Raw genomic sequence first — 27,664 nt, 5'->3', positions numbered from 1 at the left:
CTCTCTCTCTCTCTCTCTCTCTCTCTCTCTCTCCCCTCACTCCTTTCTTTCTAAAAATCAATGGAAAAAATATCCTAGGGTGAGGATTAACAAAAAACAAACATTGGCTCAGCTGATCTCTCAGGATCTTTCTAGATGACGCAGACAGACTACTCTATCCTCTTAACTTAAGGGCTTTGTCCTTGTGTAGAATAATCAGTGGTGTAACATTTTGCAAGGGCAGGGATATATGTAGTCTACAGTGACTTGTTACTTTTCACCAACTCTCCCTCCTTCTACACGTATGGGGTGTGTGTGTGCTGAGAGGTGGAGGGAAGAGTAGTTGAGTTTTTACCAAAAAGGCATATGCTTCAGGTAGCCCGAGTTTCCAATTACCAAAATCATTTACTTTATTTATATAGATTGTGTCATTTGCTCATAATATTCCCAGGGGCTGGTTAACGCTCAGGGAGTAACAGAATTTAGTTTTGAACTTTCTAGGTTGTCCACTCCGTATGTATCTATCAGGGGAGTTACTAAAGATTGCTCTCTTACTGCTTTGTCTTGCTACCAGATTCTTTTGAATGCTAAGCCCCTATGTCGCCAGCTGTTGGCTGTCAGTATTGCTTGAGAGACACTGATATTGGGAATCCCACACATAGTCAAAGTCAGGCACCTCTGCTCAGGGATGGTTGGTGAACAGTGCACATGGAATCCTTCTTGAATTGAAGTATGAAACGTTAAACAATGTGCTTACTTTACGCATGCTTAGGTTGCAGATACCTTTTCCAGAATGCATGCAGGAGGGGGTTTGGGGCAAGAGTCATTTGTCCTGCAGAGTTAGGATATAACCCAAATGCCAGAGGTCTCCTTATTCTCTAGTTTTGGGTTCTCATAGCCTGCCTTTATTTTTATCACATACTGCTTGTCTTGCAGAGTTCAACACCTCTTTCCTACCCCCTGCTCCCAAAGAATCTACTCACAGAGAGCGTTTAAGAGAAACAGACTTTACTGAGTATTTCCTTGACCTAGGAGGAATCACCAGAGCATGCTGCTCAGCAAATGACTTAACATTTTCCTTTTGTCATTTCTGCTGTCCCAAGTCCCTCTCATCCATACCACCACCAGTGATTTTTTTTTCTTCTTTTAAACCTTTTCTAATCTTGGACAAAATTCTTTCTTTTCTCCCCTCCTTCTTGAGAAAAATGCAAATTCTGCCCCGTCTTTGGCCCCGCAGGGTCCCTTTTCTCTCTGATGCGTAACCTTCAAGTGTAAGTGGCTTATACTTCAAGTCCAATGGTCCTTTGAAACAACGAGATGCTCCTTCGAAGACGATGGGCAGAGGTCAGGGTTGATGCAGCTAGAGAAGTCTCCTGGCTACCCAATCAGGAGAGGAGGTTGCCTTGTTCAGCAATCCTTTCCATCATTTTCAGGGTCATCCTCGTCTATGAACAACTTTGTGGGGCTCAGAAAGCCTCCATAGAAATGGTCTCTGAGAGATGTTTGCAGCAGGGAGCAGAGTGAGATCACGTGGGGGATGGTGGCAGCTATGCCCCGATCGAAGGACCCTAGCCCCCTGCACACTGACGTGAGCGTGTGCGGAACGCCCAGCCCCCTCCTGGAGCAACCAGAAGCCGTCTTTTGTTGAGTGATTGTACATCTTCACCGGAAAGGAGTCAAGCCTGGTCAGATGGGTTTCCAGATATCCACAAGGCCTCTCAGTTTTGGTGTGGTCAGTTTGGCAGTCCTTTCTCTGACACATGTTAGGTCCTACAAGTCACATTCTGTGGCAAGGTGCCCTGAACCTTGTCTCCAAATTCTGCCTCTGCTGAGGTGATACACAGCCAGATGCTGCTGGTACCATTGGTTTTGTCCTGGTGTGGGGGCCTTCCCATTGGTGGGGGGCTTCCAGAACCCTGTCTGGAAGCTTAGCTCATGGGTCTGTGACCAGAGGGGCTGGTCTTCTGAAATGGAGGAGACTTTGGAGAGGTTCCAATCCAGCCCCTTCATTTCCCAGACGTGGATCCTGAGTTCCAAGGAGGGAAAAGGAATAGCTCCAGGTCGTACAGTGAGCCAGTGGCTGGGGCACACATCCATCCCTTCTGATTCCCATGGGGCGTCTGTCCACCGCGCCACATTGCTTCCCTGCCTTCTCTCTGAAAGATGCTTCACTCGAAATTTTCTTTTAAACCCTGGAGCTGTGTCTTCCCAAGAGACAGAAGGAAAAGCGTAGTATGTAATACCCTTTGTGGTTTCAGTCATGGTCTAAAGTTTCCTCTTTGCCCAAGTGTTTGGATGGATGCAGTGCTGTCGGGTAGAGGCGAGGAGAAAGGGTTCAGTCTGAACCACTGTATAAGAAGATGGACAGCACGTTATCAAGAGGAAAGGTTTTTGTATCCACATACTGAATTTTATCCACCTCGACCGATATGGTGGCATTGACCTGGAGATGCTCCAGCAGGAACTGAGAGAGACTCTGGTAGATGTTCTTGGTTTGCATTCCGGACTCACACACTGTCACCACTGTCTGCCTTTTGACGTCTTTGTTGATGAGAAGTACCAACTTGAGGTCGACAGAATGTTCCGGGCAATTCACGTGAAACTGCAGTTGGCAAATAATGATGTACCAACCTGGGAACTGGATCACCAGACTCCCATCCTGATATCTGACTCCGTGGACAATGCCATCTTTGTTCCAAGACAACTTGGTTTTGTTTATGTGCTTTGACACTGGAAAGAGAAGGAAAAACCAAAACAGAATTATTGGGCAGATGGCAGGTGCAGACCAGAAAATGTGAAGTCTTTATTCAAGGTTCCCCATTCAAGACTCTTGTCACCTATAATGTTATCTGCTGTCCCAACCAAACAGAATATATTCTGTGTGGCTCTTTCCAGGTGCTGCTTCATATTCAAGGCACAGGTACCAAACGGCCCCTCTTCCCTTTCCCTAAAGCCAAGGCTGAGGGTCAGAACACACAAGGTGTTGGACCTTTCCCTCCTATAGAATTGTTGTCCACCCATTCTATTATTCTGTTGTTATAATTATTATCTTTGCCTTTTCAGACTATAAGCCACTGGACTGTATTCCCCACAAGTTCTGGACTATCGTGTTCCTTTTTTCAATCAGTCAATCAATCAATCAATCAGTCAATCAATCAATCAAATCAATGTTTGGTCAAAGGGGGTGACTACTCTTTGGCAGGCATGGCACAAAATATCAGAAGTAGGACATTCATTTTTGTTCAATCAGTGACCAGTGTAGGCATCAAGATGTTCAGAAGAATCTCAGTTTGTTCACTTTCACAATAAGATGCATCGTTGAACTGTTGTCTAAGTTTTAAATGTCTTCCTCTCTCTGAAGGGGCAGACAGATATCACTGTGTAGACCCTGTACATGCACACTGAGGGGCTCCCCGGCTGGGATCCATAGAAAAGCAGAGCATTAGCAGATCCTCTGAGCCAACATGCTCATGGTAGAGGCCTCGTCTCTCGGAGCCCTAAGCAGCGAGAATCAGCCCTGCTTGGTCAGGTGCCTTTCAGAGCTGGGAAGCTGGTGTGTGAGGTTTAATCGCCTCTATGCCTTCCCTTCAGCCCTCACTGCAATTCAACTGAAGAATGCAAACAAAGGTAGCTGCAAAATTGAATTTCTAAAATGAGCAGAAGGGCTATTCAAGAAATCTTGGACATCTCCTCCGTATCTCATCTTTCCTGGTCCGGAAGTAGCTCCCGTGATCTAGAAAATCTGTTTATTTCTTATTTTGCCATCAAGTGCCTTAGTATTAAAAAAAAAAAAAAAGATTGCTTTCATGTACAAGGGCCTCTCACCTTGCTGCAATATGCAAATTGGCCTTGTGCTGACATGTTCATTAAGCTGTCGATTTGGGGACCAGGCCATTTTGTGGTCCTCTTATGACTAACTTGATAGAGACAGAGCTTGAGAGCCTGCTTCCCTGCTATGAGGAGAAGCACTATGCCCTTGGCCTGCAACTTGTAGGGGCTGATTAGGAGAGGCGGGGGTGGGGGGATGGGGGGGGCACAGATACATCCAGGGCCCGGGTAGGTGATGCCTCTTTTCCCCCTAAGGCATTTTAATTCAAAACAAACAAACAAACAAAAAAAACTTGCAGATTAAGCAGAATACATCTGCAGGACCCATTTGGCCATGGGCCTCTACTTGGGACCTCTGGCTCCGAAGTTTCAGAAAGACCACAGGAAGGAGCCCTCAGAGGGTCGGGGTCCCTGGGTTTGGTTACTGACCTTGGAGGTAGGCCCATGACTTCTTGAGTGGAGCCCTTTCCAGGATACATAAGATGTCCTCTGAACAATTTCCTAAGAAACGAGAGCACATGTTAGCTGTCGTCCTCTGCTCTGGGAACCGGAGGCACCAGGCCTTTTTCTGTGACCCTTTCATGGAGACAGTTACCATTCCGTTTCCATTTGGGGGCGAAAGGAAATCTGTTTATTTCTTATTTTGCCATCAAGCGTCTTAGTATTTTTTTAAAAATGATTGCTTTCGATTAGGCTTTTACAATAGACTGTGGAAGTTGGGGAACAAAAACATAAATGACCTGGGTTCCTATATGTACCAGGTGCCCCGTTTCACCCACTCAATCTTTGAAGTAACTCCACAAAAGAGGTGTTATTAAATCCCTTTGACAGACAGAAAAAGCCTGGAGATCAGGCAGATGAAGTACATTTTCCCATGTCACTCAGCAGGCAGTGGTAGTCAGGACAATGACATGGATGGTAGTTGTATCTACCCTTCCTTTGAGAATGCACCAGAGCCTGGCCAGTGTGGCTCAGGGGTGAGTGTTGACCCACGCACCATGAAGTCACCGGTTCAATTTCCAGTCAGGGTGCATGCCCAGGTTGTGGGCCAAATCCCCAGTGGGGGGCATGCAGGAGGTGGCCAATCGATGTTCTCTCTCATCGATGTTTCTCTCTCTCTCCCTCACCTTTCCTCTCTCTTTAAAAATCAATAAAGAAAAAAAATTATATATAAAAAAAGAGAATGTACCAGATACTGGACTTGTACATATCTCAGCTAATTGAATTCTCAGAGTAATTCTGCAAGGTTAGCCCTGATGCCCAGACATGGTCAGTGGTACAAGATGGAGCAGGCTGGAGGAAATGCTGAGACTTGTCCCCAAGTCTGCACGATTCCAGAGGCCAGGTCTCCTCCTTGAGGCTCTTTTGCTCGACAGGGGAGGTAAATGCATCCTTGTGCTCATGTTTAGAGGTTATAGAATCAAAGAGATCTAAGCAGGGGTCTGCTATCGGGAGCTCCCTTGGCAGGGGAAAGAAACAATGTTTATGTCATTATGGCATTTAAGGTATGAAAGTATTTAAAATATATTCACTGGCGATGGTGGCTTAGCTGCTTCTTGTAGTAACTATTTTGTGTGCAAAGATCCAAGTTACGCATTTCCTGCAGTGTCTCATGAATTCAACTTACTCTGGGCAAATTCCTTTTTTCCTTCGGGCCTTGGTTTCCCAAGCTGTGGAACGGATAGATCTGTGACCTGACATGGACATCTTTTGGATGATGTCACCATAAAAGACTATTCATTCCATCCATCAGACACCAGGCAGCCACAGGCTGATTCAGCGGGAGCTGCTCCACCTGCGCGTTTCCTTGCTGGCTTGAGCTGCACTTGGGCTCACAGTCTCCCCAGGGCCACCACCCTCTCCTCCCAGGCCTGAGAAGATCCCTCCCGGTTCTTCAAAACACCGGACTTGGAAAGGTTGAACCTTAAGTGAAGAATTCCCTCTGCTGTCTGAACAAGCTCGTTGCTAGAGGCACCTTCAGAAGAAGCGGGGTGGGGGGGCAGTTTCATCCTCACCCCTTAAAGAGGCTCTGGTCCAAAGGTGTCTTTAACGTGAGGCCTGGTGGGCCAGCTGCCATGCTTCTGGTCTCACCTCTCACGATCCTCCCAGCAGGTTCTTGCCCTGTCTGCTGCGCCCTGTCTGCTGCAGGCCACAGCCCACAGTTTGGGGCTGTGTAGAATCAGAACCAAAACACTGAGGGCTGCTTACTGTCTAAGGCACCGTGGCTGCTGTTGAGATCTCTCTGACCCTGCTTCTTCACAGTGGGACTCACAGGAGGAGGGACCGCTGGGTGACTCTCTTCTCTGCTTGAATCCCCTTTCTGACTCTAGTGCGCCTGCAGGATCAGGGCCAAGTTCCTGCACCTGGCATTCACGTTCCCTGCGTTCTCCTCCCTCACCTTCGGTCCTAATTACTAACAACAGCAGTAGTAGCAATCGTAGTGCTAGCGGTAACAATAGCTAATGCATATTGAATGATGGCTAATTTTCTAGGTACTTGGCTAAGCACGTTACATGCATTGTTTTATTTAATTCTCATATGAAAGGTATAATGATTTCTGTCTTGGACATGAGAAAACCGAGGTTTTAAAGGGCTAGCTGACTTGTTTGCATTCACACAGCTAGTCAGCGGCAGAGGGGAGAGTCCAACCCAGGCTGTCTGGCTCCAGTGCCTGAGTGGATTGCTCACTACTGGAGTCTGGGGGCTTCTGGTGCCCCCCAAGCACACCATGTTGATTTGCCATTCCATTGGGAATCCCGCTTCCCGGGGCAAGTGATAACTCTTAAAGCTCAGCCTGGCTGTCATCTCCCCTGGGAAACCTTCTCTGCCCTTCCCTCTGCCTGCTCATTTTCCTCCATGACCAGAAAGAGACCACTGATCATACATTCCCCATTGCCCAGCCCAGGAGATGCTCTGCAAGTGTTTGTTGACTTGAGTCATCTAGTTCATTTCTCTGTCTTCCCTCCGCAAATGTCAGGTACATTCTTAAGGCGTGAGCGAGGTGAATGGGTTGCTTGACTTGCCTGTCCCCTCGGGGTTGAGGTAACCGGGCCTCGTTCTCCCATTGGTCCCGCAGGTTAGGTCAGACTACACGAGAGGATAAGGCTCGTGCCCTGGAGTGAGGCTGACGGTCACACCGAGGACTGGCTCTGCTCAGAGGCAGTGTCCACTCACGCCTCAGGTGAGCTCCTGTGCACAGGGCTGCAGGGGACAAGCCCGGGCTTGCCTCTCACACCTGCAGCTTCTTTTTTCCTTCCCCTTTGGTCTTTGCATGCTTGGTGGGTTGACCTCAGCTGTAATTCTGAGAAACCCAAGGATGGAAAAACAAAAAAAAACAAAACAAAAAAAACCACCTTATTTTGAAGCAATTGCATTTCCGGAAGTCAAATGGCATGGCGTATTTTAATTTTTCTTAAAGAATCTCTTAGATGGTTTTCAGGGAAAGGAAAAACACGGGCAATGCCCTTGAAGAATGACATTGCTAAGGAAAGGGGCTGGGACCCGGGATACTGCAGGAGTTGTAGATGCAACGGATAGGGTAGCGAAGCCTGGACGGGGCCCGGAGGAGGCCTTGCCCCGCACCAGCCTGTCAACAGGAAGACGGGCAGCCCGCTCTGCGGGCCCAGACACCACGCTCCAAGGGCACGCCGCAGCGGAGGACACACGCCGCTAGTGACGGACACTGCTCTCGCCCCTGCTCAGACAGGCAATGGGAGGACCTCCGAGGACACACAGACCACACCAGAAGTCGCAGTATCGGCATCAAATTTTGGACCAGTTTAGTGCTGTTGGAAGAGGCGCTGGGGGCTGTGAGGGTCAGGGAGCTCTTGCAGAGCAGGTGGACCTGTGACCTGGCTGTGTCTCCTCGTCACCCTGGGAGTCCACACGGTTCTTTTCTGGTTGTGAAGACAGGAGGAGGGGCTTGGAAACAGCTAGAGCTACATGGGGCTGGAATCCTGTAATGTCCCTGGAATTTTGAATGCTGGGAACATAGATAAAAAATAGTCCCCATTTCATTCATTTCCCAGATGAATGTACTCTCAGCGGTGGGTGGGTGGGGGGAGGGTTCGTTTGAAGAGCTGAAGACTTACAGGGGGAAAATGCGACGTTTCTGCAAGTCATGGCTGAGTGGATGGCCTGGGGGTTACAATCCAGGAATTTCCCGTCTGGGCACGCGTGTGTCCCTAGCTAGATGAAGAGCAGTGTGGATTTGATGCCCTGGAGAGGCCCTTCTAGCTCCTTCTAGCAGGCTGTATAGACTCAGCTGTCCACTGCCAGTCTGCTACGGGGGAATATCGGCCCCAGCTCCAGCTGTCTGTCTGTGGGCATGTTGCTCTGCCCCAACTGGGAAACTGTCTCCACATATTCTGATTTGCACACACCTGCCATGGTAGAACAGAACATTCTAGTTCTGGGGGTAATCAAAGCTGTGAAGAGCCCGGTTCCTTACTGATTTGCATGGCTCAGAGACATGGAAGTTCCCCGAGAAGTCTCCTGGTCCAGGCTTGGTAAGCACGTGATGCACATGGTCTTCAATGTTAGCCCCGTGGCATACCTGTCCTAGGTCACCTCCTGACAGAGCTAGGACCAGAGTCCAGGGCTCCTTTCTTCTTCTGTGGGGCGTTCCATCTTTCAGACAACTCAGGTACTCTGAATTCTTCTAAGGACCAAGGCCTTCCGCTGGGAAAGGTTTCTAAGCTGCGTTCAAGCTTCGGACTCCTCTGGAAGGACCACGAAGCTTTCTTAGGCTTTTTTTTGGAAGCCCGAAGAGAAACGTGCCCATGAAACCCTCCTGGCCAGTGCACAGAAGAGAGGTGCTGCTGAAGGTGGGGGGAAGGAGCATGCTCAGAAGAGTGAGAAGCTGAAGACTGGACCCCACCTTGAGGTCTCCTAATGTCAGGCCTGAGAGGGCCGTTAGATGCCAGTTCTCTGAGCGCGGAGACTGAACCCAGAGGAGCCGACGGTGTGGCCCTAGCCCCAAAGGTTAGGGCAGAGCATGGTTCAGAATGCTCCTCGTCCACAGCTGTCCCTGTCCCTGATCTTTCCGTGGAGCAGAAAGGGTTAACTAGGAAGCAGTGGCTGTGCAGCCACCAGCACACAGGCCTGAGAGTTCCACGGGGAGGTGCTAGGAAAGCAAGCCTCCGGGCTCCCTCTTGTGGAGAACATCAGGGGTGACTTCAGGCCCACGTGCTGACCCCTGCTCAGTCATCAGGCAGGGCAATCAGACTTACAGGAAGGTGCAACAAGGAAAAAATAAAATAAAATGTTACAAATGTGTTTTAAAAAAAAAAAATAGATGCAACAATGACCAAGGTGGCAAAAGCATTGCAGCCAGATGGTATCTAGTCTGAGTGCCAGGCACCTTCCAGGTTGCTATCAGGACAACACAGACACAGTACATTTCAAAACAAGCACCTGGGTTCTGGTCAAAGCTTTCAACTTTACACCTGTCACTTCTTACTAGTCCTCAGTCACTGCATCTATAAAGCGGGGACAGTGGCCAGGGTGGCGTGTGAAGTAGGGGAGACCTCTGGCACATGGTAGTTTCTTGCTCCCCTATTCCTCGTTTCCTGGTTGTCACCCTCGCGCGGCCTAACAACACTGCTGAGCAGAGCGATGCGGGCGGATGAAATGCTCCGAAACAAAGCCCGCGGCTGTCTCTGATGGGCCAGAGGCTCTCAGTTCTGTGCACAGGCTTTGAGGCCATCTGACTCCCGGAAAAGCGTGCAGAAAGAACCCTCCTTCCATCTGTTGAAAATATTCTCATTCTCTCAGGAAGGAGAGGAATTATTCTGACTCTGCATCTGCCTAGTCCTGGCTCCTGGTCCAGCTGTCTGGCAGAACATCCGGGAGCATCCCCACAGGGACATCTACGGAGTCTCTCCATTATCAGTAGAATTTGGAATTAAAGTGAATCTTGAGCCTAAGGGTCATGTAACTGGCTTTAAGTTAACTGTTTTCTTGATGCCACCAGGGCAACTAGTGATGGAGAAACGCCAGGATGGGCGACCTTGGATTTACAAACAGCAGTTTGGGGAATACCCACCCTGGCATGCTCAGCGTTAGGCACATAGAAAGTGATCAGTGGTACAAACTTAGATCAAGTTGGAACTCATCTGAATCCCTTGGCGTTTCCCTGGGATACTGGGTTCTTTTCAATCCTGACCTGTGGCAGGAAGTAGGAAAAATCCATCTGACCCTATGGGTATTTCCTTAGAATTCACTTATGCTAAATGCAAGTGGAATGGATATTATTGGGGGACATTTCAGGAGCACCTTTAAAGTCTATAATCCAAAAGGCAAAGTAAATCTGGAGGCTTGTGGAATCTGCTAACTTTTTTTTTTTTTTAATCCTCACCCGAGGACATTTTTCCATTTTTTGTTCAGATAGAGTGGGAGGGAGAGAGAGGAACAGAGAGAGAGAGAGAAACATCGACGTGAAAGGGACACATCGAGTGGCTGCCACCCGCACGACCGACCAGGGCCGGGGACAAACTGCAACCGAGGTACATGCCCTTAGCGGGAACCGAACCCGGGTCTCTCAGGACCGCAGGCCGATGCTCTAACCGCTGAGCCAAACCGGCCAGGGCGAATCTGTTAACTTTTTAAAGAACTTCTTGAAATCACATCCTAGCTTATTCTAGATGCGGAAGTATGACGACATATGTAGAATGTTAGGCTTGGGATCAAACTGGCTTGGGCTCAAATTCTCCCTCAGATCCAGCGCCATCCAGCTGACAGCAGTGAGGTCTCTGTTTGCTGTTCTCAGTCTTTCTAGGGCAGAGGGCTGCCGCCCTCCCCCTGCCTCTGCCGCTGGGGCGCAGGGTCCTGGTGGGGCTGCCACCATGTGATCGCAGTCATGTGACATCGGAGGTAGCTGGGGACTGGTGGGTAGCCAGCCTCTGTGGTTTAGCTTCATTGCCTTCCATGGGCAGCTTCTATTGTTTCTTTGGGGGTGGGTCCACTAGGTATAATGAGAGAGCCAACCTGACTTGATCTCTCTAATGCCAACATTTTCTTTTTCACAAGGGGATTAGGGAGGAGGGTAGCTGGCCAAGCCATACAAAATTTATAAATTGTTGGAATGGTCAGATGGTCAAAGAATCTTAGGTATTTGCTTGACTCCTGGAAGCTATACTCCAGGCAAAGTCCATGCCAGGGTCAGGCCGTCTGGCTTGCCCCGTCACTCCTGATATTTTAGAAAACAGGAAATTCCAGTCCCTGCAAGGGAAAGTGAGTTGCTTCCATCCCCATGACTGAAATGTAGGTATTTCAAAGTTCAGCGCAGGTCTCTGCCTCTTGGACCTTATCCTCAGCTGGAGACGGAACTCAGGCGAGGGTGGGGATGCAGGGAAGGGGTCGTCAGGACCGACAGGTGTTTTCTCCGCTTTGCTCAGGCTACGGGGGCACGTATTCACAGAAAAGACAAACCTCTGCTAGCCGGCAGGCTGTGGGAGGGAAGGAGTCATCCCGGGTTTCCCGACTCCTCAGCTGCAAAGTTAGGGCTTCAGTTCGGCCTCTAGGTCTCCTGCCATGGCCGCTGGTGCTCCCTACCCCTCCGCCTCTCATGCAGACGCACGTGTGTGGTCACCCTAACGGCCCTGTCGAGCTCGGGAGCAGGGAGCATGCTTCAGGACAGGAACACAGACAGCTGCCGGGGCAGGTGCTGAGGAAGCGGGGGAGAGTGTGGGGAAGAGTCCAGCCTCGGGGAACTGCTGTGGGCACTGCAAGGACAGCCGTCGGGCGTCCCCGAGTGTCTGGTGGCTCCGCCCTGGTTCAGCAAAAGGGCTCCAAGGCAGGTGGACCTGGAGGCGGAGGTCTTACCACACTCCTGCCAGCTGTGCCGTTCGGCGAGGCAGGCACCCCCTCGGACCAGCTTCCGCAGCTGCGGAGGGAGATGCTAACTAGCCCTGGGCTCGCGAGGAGTCCGCGCGCGAGTCACCCGCCTGGGCCCGTGCTCGGCACGTGGATGTTCATGATTTTCACTCTGCAGGGCCTCGTTCAGATGACACGAGGGAATGAAAGAGAAACGGCTTGAAAGATTCCTCCAATGCAGGGAAACTGTCACTGCTGGGGTGTCGGGAAGGCTCGGGAGTGAGACCAAGGTGACAAAATCTTTCTGCGAAATAGAATTTGCATTTCTGCAGAGCTTCTGGGGGGAAGTCGTGTGTACGCGCGTGAGGGTGGACGTGGGGGGAAGAGGGACGTGAAAACAGGTAGGAAGGCGAGCAGGATGCACAGCGGGGGGGACCCTGGGAGGGAAGCTGCCCCTCGGACGTTCCCGGCGCTGCAGCCGCAGAGAGCAGAGGGTGCGGCCTCAGTGTGCAGAGACCCCGCGAGAGCAGAGGGCGCGGCCTCAGTGTGCAGAGACCCCGCGAGAGCAGAGGGCGCGGCCTCAGTGTGCAGAGACCCCGCGAGAGCAGAGGGCGCGGCCTCAGTGTGCAGAGACCCCGCGAGAGCAGAGGGCGCGGTCTCAGTGTGCAGAGACCCCGCGAGAGCAGAGGGCGCGGCCTCAGTGTGCAGAGACCCCGCGAGAGCAGAGGGTGCGGCCTCAGTGTGCGTCTCCTCTGCCTGGCGCACTGCCCACCGCTCCCCTCTGCCCCCGGAACCCCGCTGTAACCACCGCAGTGCACGAAGGCCGGGAAATTAAGGCACAGGTCTCTGTAGTCTGTGGTTTGGACAGATAAGCCACATGCGAGATTCAGAATGTGGAAACAGACACTTGGAACAGGAGGTGAGGAGAAGCAGCATAAGCCTCACCCTCCCTGCAGCCCTCCTGGGTTCCTCACCATACATGGGGGAGGGGCGAAGCCATTTTATTTGGCGATGACAGAACAGAGTGGACCCTGTGTCCAAAGGACACAGGCTCCGCCAGGTGGCAGAGGAGGGTTGTGTGTGCAACTCCATGTCACCCCCCCCCCCAGCAGCTCTGTGCGGGGGTGGGGGGTGAGGGGTGTTATTAGCTCTCTTCTAGATGAGAAGAGGAGGGTGTGGTGGAAGGTTCTCGGCCCCATGCTCTCCCTGGCCCACCATCCCTGCTGAACCCTGGGAGTGGCCGAGTCCTCAGCACATGGAGCGAGTGTGAGGTGGCTGCTGGTGACCAGCGCCCTGGCCGGGGATAGGACACATTTGTCTTGGGACTGAGAAATCCCTTCACTGCAAAAAGGGTTTGGTTTTTCTGCAGCGAATGGTTACGCTGTTTCGTTCCTTTCCTTTCACACATGGCCCTGCTTCCCGGGCTCGGGGCTGCCAGCGGCTGGGGGACCGTGTCCATCAGCCAGTGGCACAGGGCCCCCTGGAAGGCACCTGGCGTCTGCCTCTGTCCACTCGTGACACATGACATGCCGCCTCGGGAGCGTCCTCCCAGGAGTGTCTGGGAGCGGGATCCTCTCTGCTCAGAATATCTTGCAGTGGTTTTACACAAGGGACCATCGGCTGCTTGTGCCTGTTGCCCACTGGCTCCCTGGGGGCAGAAGCTCTGGCTACAGAGTGCTCCAGGGGGCTGCTAGACTTTTTCTTGTGTATTTACATATTAAACAACAATCATGACGTGTCAGAGCTGGAAGGACCTTCCAGTTCGCTGAATACACTGCCATCCCTTACAGACGAGGCCCAGACAGGACGAGAGACTCGCCCAGAGACACAGCGGCTGGAATGAAGGTCCGTTCTGGAGGCTGGATCTCAGTCTAAGGCGATATGCTTTCCACCTCCCCCTCCTACCATGTCTGTAGCTTGCCAAGTGAAGAGAGGAGGAGGCGTGCATTAAAGCAGGAGAAAGCCAGGGACCACACACAGCAGGTCACAGACGTCTATGGCCGAAGCATACCAGGCAGGGAAACAGAGAGCAGCCTTGGATTCTGGTCCCTGCTCTGCCGGCAACTCCTTGGATGACCTTAGGCAAGTTGCCTTGACCTTAGGCAAGCTCCTCATCGGCAAAATGGGATCTCGCATCCCCGTGCTGCACGTTCGCGGGAGGGAGGCTAAGGTCTACCCGAGGGAGGTACTGGAAGGTCTTTACTGTAAGTTTCCTAGACCTATTAAGGATTATTAGCGTCTTTATCTGATTGCAGAAACATTAACTTGTAAACTGAGGTTGGTTTTAGATTAGTTTGTGTTCTGACCATTCACAGTGATGACCAAGATAAGAATAGATCTGCCAAGTGATCTAGTCCATGGTGCCCACAATTTTGGATTTCATGGATTGATGGAATTTACCCCCAAATGAAAAATTCAATGACCCATTGAATGGGCAGCTTTTCAGTTTGCCTACTGCGACCATTAAAACGCAATCACTTGGACAAAGAGCAAATCAACTTAACTCCCACCCACACCAGTGTCATGATTAGAAGAAAGAACATGTTAACATTTTAGGAGAGGCCGTGGTCAGAGCAGAGGAGTGCCCCTGACATTAAAAGGAGTCGGCTATGAGAAAAGGGGCGACCTCGTCCGTCTTTCTCTGGTTCCACTCTGAACTGGTGAAGACTATTATTGGGGCAGGACCACTAGCTAGGGGCTCTGATCCTGGCACTCTGTGTGGATTTTCTCTCCAGGTGTCAATCTGAGATCCTAAGGGGCTGAGGTCACACTGCCTGATCCAAACTGTTCTTGACACTGAGCTCACATTCCTGTTCAAGATCACCTCCCCTCTCAAAACACAGAAAGTTCTGGTCTTGGAAAACCTGGGTGGATGTGGTGGTGGGACGGTGAGTGGGAAACGGGACCTGGCATCTGCTCTGTGCCCTTGGCTTTTTGCAAGCCTCCCTGAGAATGTGTGTTAACATGTTCTGATCTCAAAGCCTCTACTGTTTCCATAACAGGGGCTGGCAACCTCTGGTCCGTGGCTCAGAGCCAGCCGCCGCCTCATGCTGTAAACCAAGTTTGATGTCCCCCCCCCCCCCCGAGCCCCGCCTGCTCGTTTGCAGAGTCCGTGGCTGCTTCTGCCCCTCAACAGCAGAGATGACTAGTTGCAAGAAAGACCTATGACCTGCAAAGCCTAAAATATTTGCTATCTGGCCCTTTTTGGGAAAAAAATTTGCTTACCTTTTCGATTTGTTTTACTTTAATGTGGCTATCTACAGAGGCATTATGGGAATTTAGGTCACATGCTAAGTAGCTAGAGCTAAGGTGAAGATGTTGTTGACAGCCCTGGCGGTGTGGCTCGGTTGGTGGGAGCACTGCCCTGTGCCTGAGGGTCGTGGATTCGATTCCCAGTCAGGGTATATGCCCGGGTTGCAGGTTCTGTGCCTGGTTGGGGTGCATACAGGAGGCAACTGGTTGATGTATCTGTCTTACATCAATGTTTCTCTCTCTCCCTTTCTTTCTCTATAAAATCAGTAAAAACATATTCTTGGGTGAGGATTTAAAAAAATATATATTGTTGACAAAAGTATAATTATTGGTCTGCCCTGAAAGATCCAGAATGCTTGTCTTTTTGGGGCCTTTTGTCCATACTTCCTAAGCCTCTGGGTCACAGATAGCAACAGAGACAAGGTTCAGGGAACTCCAAGTGTGATGCTGTTGGCGTGAGAGGCTGTCCAGACACTTGTGTCCTCCTCTGGTCCCAAGGGTGCGCTGCTGTGTCTACCTGGGTGCCTATGATGACCCATCCTTCCTCTCTTCCTTTTTGCCTTGAGCTGTATGATTACCCAGCTATGCTTGTTACTTAGGTTCTAAAGATGACAAAACTGAGGTGGATTCATGTCCTTGGTGACAAGAACACTGGATTAGAGATGAGGACATCTGGGTTCTGGGTTTGGCTCCATATGACCTTGGACACAACACTTCACTGGGTCTTACTCCTCCTCTGTGCCATGAAAACATTAATCAGATGATTTCAAAGTTTTTCACCTTCAGTGTGAGCCTAACTCTGCCCCCGAGCTAGTAGAGACAATGCACTTATTACTTCACTGATAAAGAATGTGGGAGGTGTGGAGAAGAAGGTCTGTTTGCACACATCCTCAACTGCCTTATGCATTTCGGCTACTACCAGTTAGTGATTACTATGTATCGGTCATTATGCCAAGCAATTTATGGATGAGATCTTATTGGCTTCTTGAATACCTTCATAAAGTAGTATTATTATTCCCATTTCATAGATAAAGAACCGAGGCTCCCAGGTAGGATGTAGAGCCAAGATCACCACCCACATTCGCCTGACTCCAAATCTCAAGCTCCTAACACAACACACTGCTTTGTGTTCCTGTCCATGTCCATGCACCAGCCTATGCCCAAGGTAGAATTTTCATTAGTGGGGGATTTGAGGGATGGTGGAAGACTTTGGGGATGAGCATGCAGAGCAGAGCCTCCTCTGATGAATTGATTTGCATTAGTTCCACCCCAAACAGCCCCCACCTCCACCTCCACCCCCTTTTCTGTTGGATACTGCCATGATGTTTCTGGTTGCTGATCAACTATGATGCGGTGTGGATGATTCACTGTATGTTTACTCCTAACGCCAAGGTCTTACCTCCTTTAAGGGGGAATTTTCCCGGAGGCGTTGGAATGGAGTCCTGGAAGAGAAGAAAGAAAAGAAAAAACAGAGTGAAGATGATATTCAATTGAAACTTACTTTTCTTTTCCAGTTTGGTTGTCGTAGAAGTACTGTGCAATGGAGAATCTACATTCCATCTGCCTCTCAAATTTTAAAAGGTAAGTTCACTCTCTTGGTTATAATGAACTTGCTCACACATGTGCTTGATAACATGCCTATCAGAAAAGCAATTCAGTTACTGCCCACGTTTCACAGTTGAGGAACCGGGGTCTGGGCGAGATGACATGAAAAGCTTGTGGCATCTCAGGGACCAGGATCTGCAACTCAACTCCCAGTCAGGTGCTTTTTTTTTTTTTTCACCTCCACATGTGTTATTTTTTCCCCACTCTGGTCAACATAAGAACAATCAAGTATAATATATAAATACTTGTGGGTTTTTTTCCATCTTTGATTCATCAAACAGTCAAAGTAGGTTGTAAACATACCTGGGAAGGTACATTTATATCCTTCCTGTGGTTGGAAATTTTGAATTAATTGAATGTTTATATGCCAAACATCATGAGGATAACATACATAATTAAATTGAATCCCTGCCCTCTGGATTTATTATAAGTTTAAAAATGGATAGAATATCCTAATATTTATAAACATAGAACATACATAAATGCAAACATATATTTATATATTCACCGTGTATTTCATATTATCTATTCTGCAATAACAATGAATGTATATATCAATGTTGACAGAGATAAGTGAGAGGTTGATAGAGGCAGATTGTGTTCTGGAGGGGGGCCTCCTGGATTTGGGGATTGCAGGGGATGCAAGGGGGGACTTGTTGAGATGCACTGAGCAAGTAGGCAGCAGAAGCAGATGGTCACAGTTCTTCATCCCTAATACATTCTTCAACACTAACTCCCCCACACCTAGTGTCCCTCCCCCTTCTCCCCAGCTCGGCCATGGAGACATCCTTCAGGTGTCCCTCCAAGAAGGAATGAAATGTCTTACTCATCTTTTGACCTGCCCAGGTTGGGATCTCCTGAGGTTCATTGGACTGAAATATTACTAAAGACCTAGAGAGGTGTGAGCGACTATGTGATCAAAACACCTTCCCAACCTCTGTCAGAGAGAGAGTGAGCAGCTTCCCATATTTCCTTCTCTCAGTGTTTGCTACAAACACCTGGGACCATCTGAAGGTCCCCTTTTATTCTACCATTGCCCTAGGGGCTCTGTCTTGTGCTTTCTACTGATGACTCTTCCTGGTCTCTTCTCGAGTCCGGGAACCTCCTGCAGGCAAAGCCCTGGCATAGCACTGATCTGGAGATGGTGGGAATCAGTATAAACTTTTGGCATCACTTTCCAGAGGAAGTAAGTGAACTTGGCTCGGCAGGTCCTTCCCTCTTTACTCTAATAATCTATGATTTGATTGTTTTAGCCGAAAGCTCTTAACCTAAGTAACAATGCTGTTCGCTTGTGATCTCTCAAGTACGCTTGTGGTTCATAGGAAACCCTGACATATCACAAATTCCCCTCTGTGTTGCCTCTGTGAGACAGTAAATAGCATTTCAAAATTCAACCAGCACCTCCTTCAGTGCTGAGTGTGACCATCAATTACGGTGATGTTCAGATGTACACATAAAATCACCTCCGTTTAGGGGTGGCACTAAGGTCACCGAATTGCGTGGCTGCCCAGGAAAGGTTTTGGGTACCGTGAGAGAATGCCAGACAGCAAAGCCGATGGGGCCACCCTGTGGCCACTGGCACTTGGGAACTACCAGAGAATCATATATTCAGCACATATTTAATTATTTTTTCTTTATTGATTTTAGAGAGAGAGGAAGGGAGAGGGAGAGAGAGCTAGAAACGTCCATGAGAGAGAACAACGATTGCCACCTCCTGCATGCCCCCCACTGGGGATCGGGCCCACAACCTGGGCATGTGCCCTGACTGGGAATTGAACCGGCGACCCTTGGTGCGTGGGTGGGCGCTCAACCACTGAGCCACACCGGCCGGGCATTCAGCACATATTGAATGAGCACCTGGTGGGTGCTAGGCACCAAGTTAGTCACTGGAAAACATCCCATGGCTTTTAAGGCTTAGCTATTAAAGCAGTTATTTAAAATACACAAACAAATATATAATTGAAATTTTAAGTTGCAGCAAGAGCTAAAAAGGAGAAGAGTCCGAATTGTTCCAGGTTGTACAGTAGTCCCCTCTTATCCAAGGGGGATATATCCCAAGACCCCCACTGGATGCCTGAAGCTGCGGAAAACACTTAACCCTGTGTGTACCACGTCTCCCCTATACATACATCGCTTTTCACGGAACCGATACCCCAATTGCCTGCATCACTGCCGATGGCTTTGGAGCCACTGTGAAGTAAAACTAGGGCGACTTAAGCACAGGTTCTGTGATGACACCCTGGCAGGGGACCTGATCACCCAGATGGCTATTAAGTGACCAGTAGGCGGGAATGTTTGCAGCATGGAGACGCTGGACAAAGGGATGATTCACATCCTGGGCAGGACAGGGGATGGAACAGGACGTGTTGAAATTGTATCACGCCACCCAGAATTATTTATTTCTGGAATTTTCCATGTAGTACTGTCGGATCAAAGTTGATCACGGATAACTGAAACCACTGATAAAGGGCAGGGGGTGGGGGAGACTGCTGTACCTCCAAAGCACTTCTTCAAATGCAAATTCTGACTTGGCCGGTTTGGGTGGAGCCCTGGTCCGTAGTTCTGACAAGCTCCCAGGTGGGGCTGCTGCTGCCGGCCCACAGAACACACGTCGGGGGGCAAGGTTATAAGAGAGAATGCCGGGGAGGAGGACTTCATCAATATGGAGGTCAAGGGAAGCCTCTGGCTGTCATGTGAGGGCGTCTGGTTTCCTAACGTCAGACAGGAGACGTCAACAACAAGCATCTTTGTACAGAAAAGAGTCCCAGGCCTTCAATCTTCACCCGGGGCTCAGGGCATCCAAGAGAGCAGTGTGACTGTTTCTGCCTTGAAGAGCCCTTGGGACAAAGGCCCCTGGTTCTCCTGGCTGCCCACAGCTGGCCAGATCAGCGAAGCAGAGCAAGGGAACCCAGATGTCGTTCAGTCCGTCAAGCTGACTTCACAGAAGAGGAAACCAAGACACTCATGAGTCAGTGGCAGATCTGAACTGAAATTCTCTGGTGTTCTTTCCACTTCCCCAGGAGCAGGGGCTATCTTTAGAAGCCAATGACAGGGGAGCTCATTTCGCCCTCCTCTCCTCTCCCATTGGGAGATAGAAGAGCAAGGTATAAAGGAATGATGATTTTTTAAAAATATGTTTTTTATTGATTTTTTTTTTTTTAGAGAGAGGAGGAGGAAGAAATAGAAACATTGATGTGAGAGAGAAACATTGATCAGCTGCCTCCTGCATGCCCCCACTGGGGATTGAACCTGCAACCCAGGAATGTGCCCTGACTGGGAATCGAACCAGGACCTCTCAGTCTAGGGGACGACACTCAGTCTACTGAGCCACGCTGACTGGGCAAGAATGTTGACTTTTAAAATTTGCTGAGGACTGTATATGCCCTGGGCACCATGCTAAGTGCTGTCCATCAGTTTCTCTTTGGCAGGTGCCTCCCAGTCCTCCGATTCTCCCCCACATCTTGCCCGGGGATCTGGATCCTGGCTGGGGAAATGCGAACCATCTTGCTCAGTAACTTGGCCTTAAGGCAAAAAGTACAGACTATACACAGACACAAGCCAGTGGACCCTCCGAGGTTGTCATTCTCAGCTCCATGAGTAGCTCAGGAAACATCATCTCCATGGTTACCAAACAGTACACTTCCTTCAGTGTCCTCTCTTGGTTTAGACTCTGGTGTCTGATGGGGGTCTCCAACATTTCTGTGCGTGGAGAGAAAAGCTATCCCATTGAACCTGCTCGTCCGGGTGACCCAATCCCAATCATCTTCTCTGCCTAGGACTCTGTTTTCTCATTTCCTTTCATTATTGTGATTACAGGGCTAATAATCCTTCCCTGCACTGGGTTGTAATGGACGTCAGAAGATGTTATATAATCAAGTGTTAGCGAATGCTTAAAAATGGTACCTATTTTGGCTACTCTCTCGATCCCAATGATGTGTGTAATTTGCCTCAATACCTTGAAAGGCTATTTCCCTTCACAGAGCAATGTGGTGCCAGGGTCATCCGCTCCCCAATTTACTTTTGACAGAAGATGCCCTCTCTGATTGAAAATGGCCAAAGGCAACTCATGTTTGATATGTGCCCGGGGAGGGGGGGGAGTTCCATATCCCCTCCTTGCTGGTGTCATGCTGTCTTGTAAGTTGGGCCACAGAGATCTTTGTCAGGGGTCCCACTCTTATTGTCAAGGTCACAGGATCAAGCACTTGATCCTTTGAGGCTAAATGCTTTCCATGCATTATTTTATTTGGTCTTTACCCCAAGTGTTAGTGACTGGCCAATACTTAGAGAAGGGACTGGATTACAGAATGTCCCTCAGATAGGAGATAGCTGGGACTCAGGTGTGTTGACTTGGATGGCATGCCGCCTTGTCTTTCTAGGGTGGGGCAGGAGTCAGCTGAGGCAGAAACTTCTCCTGCGACTCTATGAGAAAGCGAAGGGTCATAGGAAATCCCCCGGAGAGAAAGATGACTTTGTTGGCAGCCTCTGTCTCGATAATGGTTAAAGTGGGAATTGGAATAAAGTGACCCCAAGCAGTGATTCCCCCAGTGGGGGTCTCGTTCACATGCTGATTCTGACTCCGTAGGTCTGAGATGGGTCCTTGGGTGTTGCATGTCTAATGAGCTTCCAGGGGTATCAGCTGAGCCACTGACCACACTTTGAACAGCAAGGGCTGTAAGACGTTACTCTACAGGCAGTTGGGGTACCTGCTGTCTTCTTTCCCCATGGGGAATGGCTACAGGAGGCTGAGTGTGCAGCTGGCTCAGATATGACTTCAGGAAAACTCCTGGACTGCTGAGGGGGTGGCATCCTACCTCTCGCCTTTCTCCATCAATGCCTCTTACACCCAGGTCTGCTTCCTGTGGCTCCCCTGTGCAGCCTGGACTGACTGCTGTTCTGGCTCTGACGTTTCTGTCCACACACCCAGGCTTGCCTTCCTCGGGGACCTACCCCTGCTCGCTCTTTGCCTCACCTGGAATGCCCTGTCTCAGCTCCACCTGCCGCCATCCTGCCCGTGAAGAATGCCAGCTAATAAACGGGGCAGGAACGAGGAACTGGGCAATCATTGTTCTTCTGCCCCCAGCGTAGAGCTGATGCAGATGAGGGTCATCGAGGGTGCCAAAACCACTGAGCGAAGGACAGTTACGCGTCTTCAGAGCACTACCCCACAGATTACTCATTAATAAGAAAGAAAAATAGTGTTTTACCAAGGAGATGGCCAGCGGTTAACACCTTAATCAAGAGACTAAACATTATTGCCAGTCATGGGGCCACTTGACCTATGGCTCTAGTCCTGCCTATGAAACATCTTTAACATTACCTATGCACTATAATTGCCAAAAATGTTTCATCTGTATATAATCACGAGTAAAGTCTAGGACAAATCCAAAAGGTGAGCCATTCTACAACAGAACCAGCCCAGACCCTTTGAAAAAGTCCGTGTCATGGAAACAGAGAACAAAGGGCAGGGAAGACTGTTAGATCCTTGTCTCTCAGGCCTGAGCGTGCGCAGATCACCCGGGGACCTCGTTAAAATGCAGATTTTGATTCAGTAGGTCTGGAATGGGACCTGAGATTCTGCATTTCAAATAAACTTCCAGGACCACCCTTTAAAGAGCGACGTTCTAGATCAACAGACATAACCAGAGGCAGTGTGTGACCCAAGAGGGGACTCTGGATCCCCAAATAAAACAAAGCACAGAGCCTTGGGTACCTACTTTTGGACAAGTGGGGGGCTTAAAGTATGGGCTACGTATTATTATTAGATGGCATTACTGAATTAACATGAGCTCTCTTGGCTGTGATCATGTCTTTGCAGTCAGGAGAAGGGGGCAGAAATACCTGTAGGTGACTCTCATCTATAGCGAGAGAGCACAAATATGAAAAAAATATGAACAAAACTAGTTTAGGTTACAGAGGTATTTGCCATTCTAGTTTACTGGAGGTTTAAACATTTAAAAAAATGAAACTTTGGGCATAAGCCGTGATCCTTCCAAGCCCTGGAGGGGGCTCAGCCCCCATCCAGCTCTTCTGTAACCCTCTCCCTCGCTCCAAGCGGAAAGTGCCTTCCTCTCCTGCGGTCGGTGGCATTCTGTGCCATTCTGCCCCAGACTCGAGCACTTGGATATTGGGCCTCATCTCCCTAAACTAGAGAATTCTCAGAAAACAGGAGTCCTGCCCTCTTCCTTGGTCCTCCCGTCTCGGCCCACCACAAGGCTCGACCCCGGGATGGCCAGAGGATCTTTTTGACTGATGAATTGCATGCGCCAGAGAGTAACCTGGGCAGAGGGAAGCATCACGGGGCATTTCAACTCACCTCTTTATTTTACTTGAACTTAAAAGTAAACAGACCAGTGCCTGAGGGGCAGGGGGTGGGGGTGCCCAGGTAAAGAAGGTGAAGGGATTAGCTAAAGAACAAGTAAGCAAACCCCATGCACAAGGGCAATAGATGGGTGAAGGCCAAGGGAGGGGCAGTAAACCAGAAAAACCACACCACCACCCTCCTCACTACCCGTACACAGGCGCTCAGCTCTGCTCTCGGTAAGGATACTCGGTTTCAGACAGGAACTGGCTTTGCTTGTAAAGAGAAAGGAGGTAGCTGCTTTCTCTTCTTTCTGCAAAGGGTCTCCTTGCAAACCGTCTGATCCTGGGCCGTTAGCTTTGCTCTAAACTTTCTGAATGTACATGGATCCCTCCAGGGGCTGAGTAAGCCCAGTCTCTGGGTTTATAACAGAGATGTCCCCGAGACTGAAGACCTCAGAGTCCCCTGACATGTAAACACTTCTGGTGACACCCTTGCAGCCAACCTCCTTATCTAACTAACACTTTGTCTCTGGAGGAGAGAAGAGAAATTGCACTGTTTTTGCTTTTGCTCTGCTGTAGAAACTGTGTGAAAGTTCATCCTGACACACGTGTGTGCACTGTGTTGTGTGAACTCAGTAATAAATCACTTCTCTTTCTTTCCATATTGAGGTGCAGAGGAGTCTCTTTGTTGGTTGTACTTTTATGTCCTCAAGCCTATGTTGGTACGACCTCTTTGGAAGCCGATTGACAATATTTATTAAAGTGAAAAATACACCTCCTATCCCCACCACTAGGTATTTACCCCACAGACATGCACAGCGAGCAAAATTCTAGAGAAAAGCGTGTCCTTCGCTAGGCACAGATGAAATAAGTTATGAAGCAGTCATACAATAGAATAGCAAGCGACTCCTCAAAAGGATAGGTGTGTTTCCATGTGTTGGCACGAAAGGACCTCCAAGATGTATTGTCAAGTCAATAAAGTAAGGTGCCACATTATAAGTCTACTGTAATCATGTGTGTACTATACATGTGTAGATACACAGACTTTGGGAAGGACAAGGAAGTATGTTAATGGTGGTTATCTCAGGAAAGAGGGATTGGTAGTTGGTTGCGGAGGGTATAAGAGATTTTTATTGTTTTTTTCTTTTTCCTTGTTTACTGTTTAAATGTCTCTTAAAAATTTGAATATAATAATTTATAATAAATATACTGGTTAAATGTAAATAAAACAAAGTACAAGCACCACACGGATTTACTAGACTACGATTCCATAAGCAACACGAAAGCAGGCTTCTCTCGACCTTTTCAAGGCTCTGTGTATCCCTATTGCTCAGACCACTGTCCTGCACACAGTAGATGCTCATACAAACTTGTGTTCGAAACCTAAGTGCCTTCTTTGTCTCACGCAAGGAATTTGACCTTGGAGTTATTTGATCTTCAGGACAAATCTCAAGGCACTCTTCGTTGATTCTTCTTCATGCCTCACATCTCTTCTCCATCCCTTTGCTTGTGCTGTTCTATTGGCCAGGAACACCCTCTCCTTCTCCACCCGTTTGAAATTGTACACACCTCTCAAGCCAGTCTGAAACTTCAGTCTCCAGTGAAGTTTTTCTTAAACCTGCCTGGGAAAATGTTCTGTCTCCTCAACTCGGGGTGTCATGGTAGTCCTAGGTGCCTTCCGTCACATTATATACATTATGACTTATTTTAATGCTGTCTGTACATGTGCCTTTTTGCCTACAACTATGACTTCTAATGCCAATAAAACCATTCTCATGGTTCTCTACCCCTGCCTCCATCCAACCTCACGGAGTCCCATATGGCCATCAACCCACTTCATTTTTAATAACTGGGATGTGAGTTGAAGTTCTTTGGGGATCTCCCATTGATTTTTTTTTTTTTTTTAAACCAAAAGTCCTATTAGAGTCTCTTCATTTGTCTAAGTTATACCTCTCCTAAAGTCAGCCTGTATTCCCTCTTCCTGCAGGAAGCCTTCCCTGATAGCTTGAGCTCAAGGGGATAACCCTTCTTATCTTTTATCACAGTTAATATCTGAACAATTTATTGGAAATGATATGTGTAAAACACTTAACTTAATATCACAATACTTTTAAGCGAGTAACTAACTGATGTTTCTCATGCCAAGATGTCATAGCATAGCAAGCCATACACTCAGATTGGGAAATGACTCTTTTTACACGAAACATGAGCACTAAGTCCAGGAGATGGATGCACAGGGGGATAAGGCTCCCCAGAGAAGAATGAGAACACAGTTTCCTAGTGCTTCTGTTGCTGTCTGCACTGGAAAAGGGAATGTTTTCTCAATAAACAATCAAGCAGCTGACTCGACCACTTTCTCAGGATGACTTAGTTCCAGTCTTGGTCCTTTCTGTTCCTCATTTCCCATGTTTACAAAACACACAGACACAGACACACACACAGACACACACATACAGACACACAGACACAGACACAGACACACAGACACACACACACACACACACACAAACGAGGCAGAAAGATCCATGCCAGCTCCTTTCTGAAAAGAATCAATTCAACTAAAAGTGGGATTTGGATAAGAACCATATGTCTTCATCACCACCCTATCCTACTCCATCATCTCTCTCTCTCTCTCTCTCTCTCTGTCTTTGTGTTTCAGAAGTTCTAGATGCACCCTTTAACCAAAGATCTTCAAGTCCACTTTAATTTCTTTGGCAATTGCTGTAAAATTATACACCTCTGGTTTACATCAAATTAGAATTACAAAAATTACAGAGCCTCTACCAAAACAAAATGCCCTAGAGTGTGTTCAAGAGTATCATTTGTAGTAGATGTAGATAAGGCTATTAAGTGATGACGTCCATCAATTCTACTACCGAAATCAAATACTGGCAATTCTGTTTCCTTTCACTTTTGTAGAGATACGGGACTCAACACTTCATTTAAATGTCCAAACTTGAGGACACTGGAGGAAAGATACCAAAGCCGTTTAAAACCTGTGTTTTTTTTTTTTTTAGTAATCCATAAGTTATAGAGCATGTAGCCTAAGAGAACTGAAGGAAACCCAGAGCAAGTTCTGTAGGATTATAACACAATGACGGGTGGGAACTATGGAGGAATAAACAGAAATGTGCTCACTTTGGCAGGATGGGGAGAGGGTCCAATTCTTCAGTTATCAAAATGAACAAAACCTTTACTTAAAAATTCATCAACAACATATACTTTCAGTACACTTTTTTTTTTTTTTTTTGTAATACATGCTGGTGGATTCTCTGTAAACACCAGTTTCTTAAAATATGAAAAAGCTTCCTCCTTTATCTCTTCTGTTTTGCAACAAAGCTTACCTTTACTTCAAAGACAGTGTGACTGTACTGCCTGCACCCATAATGCTTGCAGTTTTAGTGCTCTGAGCCGCCCCAGAGGGAACAGGTGTTAAAAACATTTCTATGAGTTGCCTCTGGGCTCTGTTTCTGGTGACACCCTCAGCTCTTCAAAGCAGGGACCTGGGAGGGAGCTTTCAATTTGTCTTGTGGGTTTCGGTGCTGAAATGCTCAAAGCCCTGAGCAGGCCTGGGCTTCTCTTGCTCCTTCTCTTCCGGATAATGGTTTCTGAAACTTAGCTCCTCATTTTAAACGAGCCCTCGGTGATGGACGAGGTCTCGGAAATCTCAGGAACCTTTGAATGGAGAATATAGCCCCTGGGAATCTGGTCTGAAGACCGTTGGTACAATCGGAGTTGTACCAGTAAGTTACCCTTTAGCCTAGTTGCTTCCTTCTTTGATCGGAGTCTCTGGCTCCACAGGACGTAAATCTTAATTTCCCATAACTCACAGCTCCTCTGGCCTGTTTTGGCTCATGGGAGTCTGGAAAATTTAGCGAGGATAGCTCAACACATTTTTCTTGCAAAAGCCAAACTATTTCAGAGAGTTAAGTGCCTGTTTCTTTTCTCCCTGTCTCTACATGATATATTTACTTTTTAAAAAATCCTCTCAATTAATGTATTAGTTTATCCCCAAGGCTCTCCCTCTGGGGAACACAACGTAAATCAGAAAGGAAAGGCGAGGAGAAGTCCACTTACCGTCCTCTGAACCACCAACACCATAATGGTCGCCAGGGCGAAGACGAGACACAGAGCCAGCGAGGCTGTGGTGAGGTAGAAATAACTGCGGCTCGTGGTCCCCAAGTGGCTGGTGACGGAGCCTGCCGGCTCATGCATGGCTGCGTGCTGAGAAGGGGCCACCCAGCGGAGTGCTTGCTGCGGTCCTGGGCCCATTCTTATATAGTCTTCCCCGCATCACACCTCTCTGTCCTCATCTGATTCGGTTCGGGCCCACCTCGGTTCCAAGAAGGATTCTCCCCTGCATCCTGGATCATGTGACTTGGAAAGAAACTTTCACGAGCTGCCTGGCGAAGAAACTCTTCTCTGGGGGCGGGAGGCGAAAGGCAGCCTCTGGGGTGGGGGAGAGGCTCATTTTTCATCGCCAGGGATTAATTTGAGTGCAGAGCCACTGTAGCGACACAGAAGGTGGCTGATGTCAGAGGGCGAGTAGGAAAATGACAGTTTCCCTATTCTGGGGTGTGTGTGTGTGTGTGTGCACACAGAGTCACTTCTGTTTCGCTTAGGCTCAGCCACAAAACGCCTTCCTGCTGCAGAAGCTGCATGTTCTCTGCAGGGAGGCCTGCAGATCAGAAGACCTCAGAGAATGCCTGTGTGCTGGGCTGCACGGAGGACGAATTCCCTGTTCAGCTAGACAATTTCGCTCCTGCTGAAAACTGGAAATGCCACCAGCTGTCCGGGAGGGAAGAGCCCGTGAACGCGGAGACTGAGCCAGAGGACAGGCTCGTGGCAGCATGGAATTTGAGGGCAGGTGCAAAGAGACTGTTTG

General features: G+C 48.7%; 1 protein-coding gene across 1 annotated transcript; it reads right to left on the bottom strand.

Moving 5' to 3' along the window:
- Nucleotides 1-13: 13 nt before the first annotated feature.
- On the bottom strand, nt 14-27,311 carry TNFSF8 (TNF superfamily member 8). Its single transcript, XM_036261017.1, has 4 exons — nt 26,857-27,311; nt 16,274-16,316; nt 4,237-4,308; nt 14-2,709 (listed from the first exon to the last, which is right to left on the bottom strand). Exons 1-4 carry the CDS (start codon nt 27,049-27,051, stop codon nt 2,315-2,317), a joined length of 705 nt encoding a protein of 234 aa, XP_036116910.1. The 5' UTR covers nt 27,052-27,311; the 3' UTR covers nt 14-2,314.
- Between the last annotated feature and the right edge of the window lie 353 nt (nt 27,312-27,664).

This window comes from Molossus molossus, unplaced genomic scaffold (genome assembly GCF_014108415.1).
Source record: "Molossus molossus isolate mMolMol1 unplaced genomic scaffold, mMolMol1.p scaffold_m16_p_14, whole genome shotgun sequence".
Lineage (NCBI taxonomy): Eukaryota > Metazoa > Chordata > Mammalia > Chiroptera > Molossidae > Molossus > Molossus molossus.
This window is presented reverse-complemented; position numbering and strand designations above follow the sequence as displayed.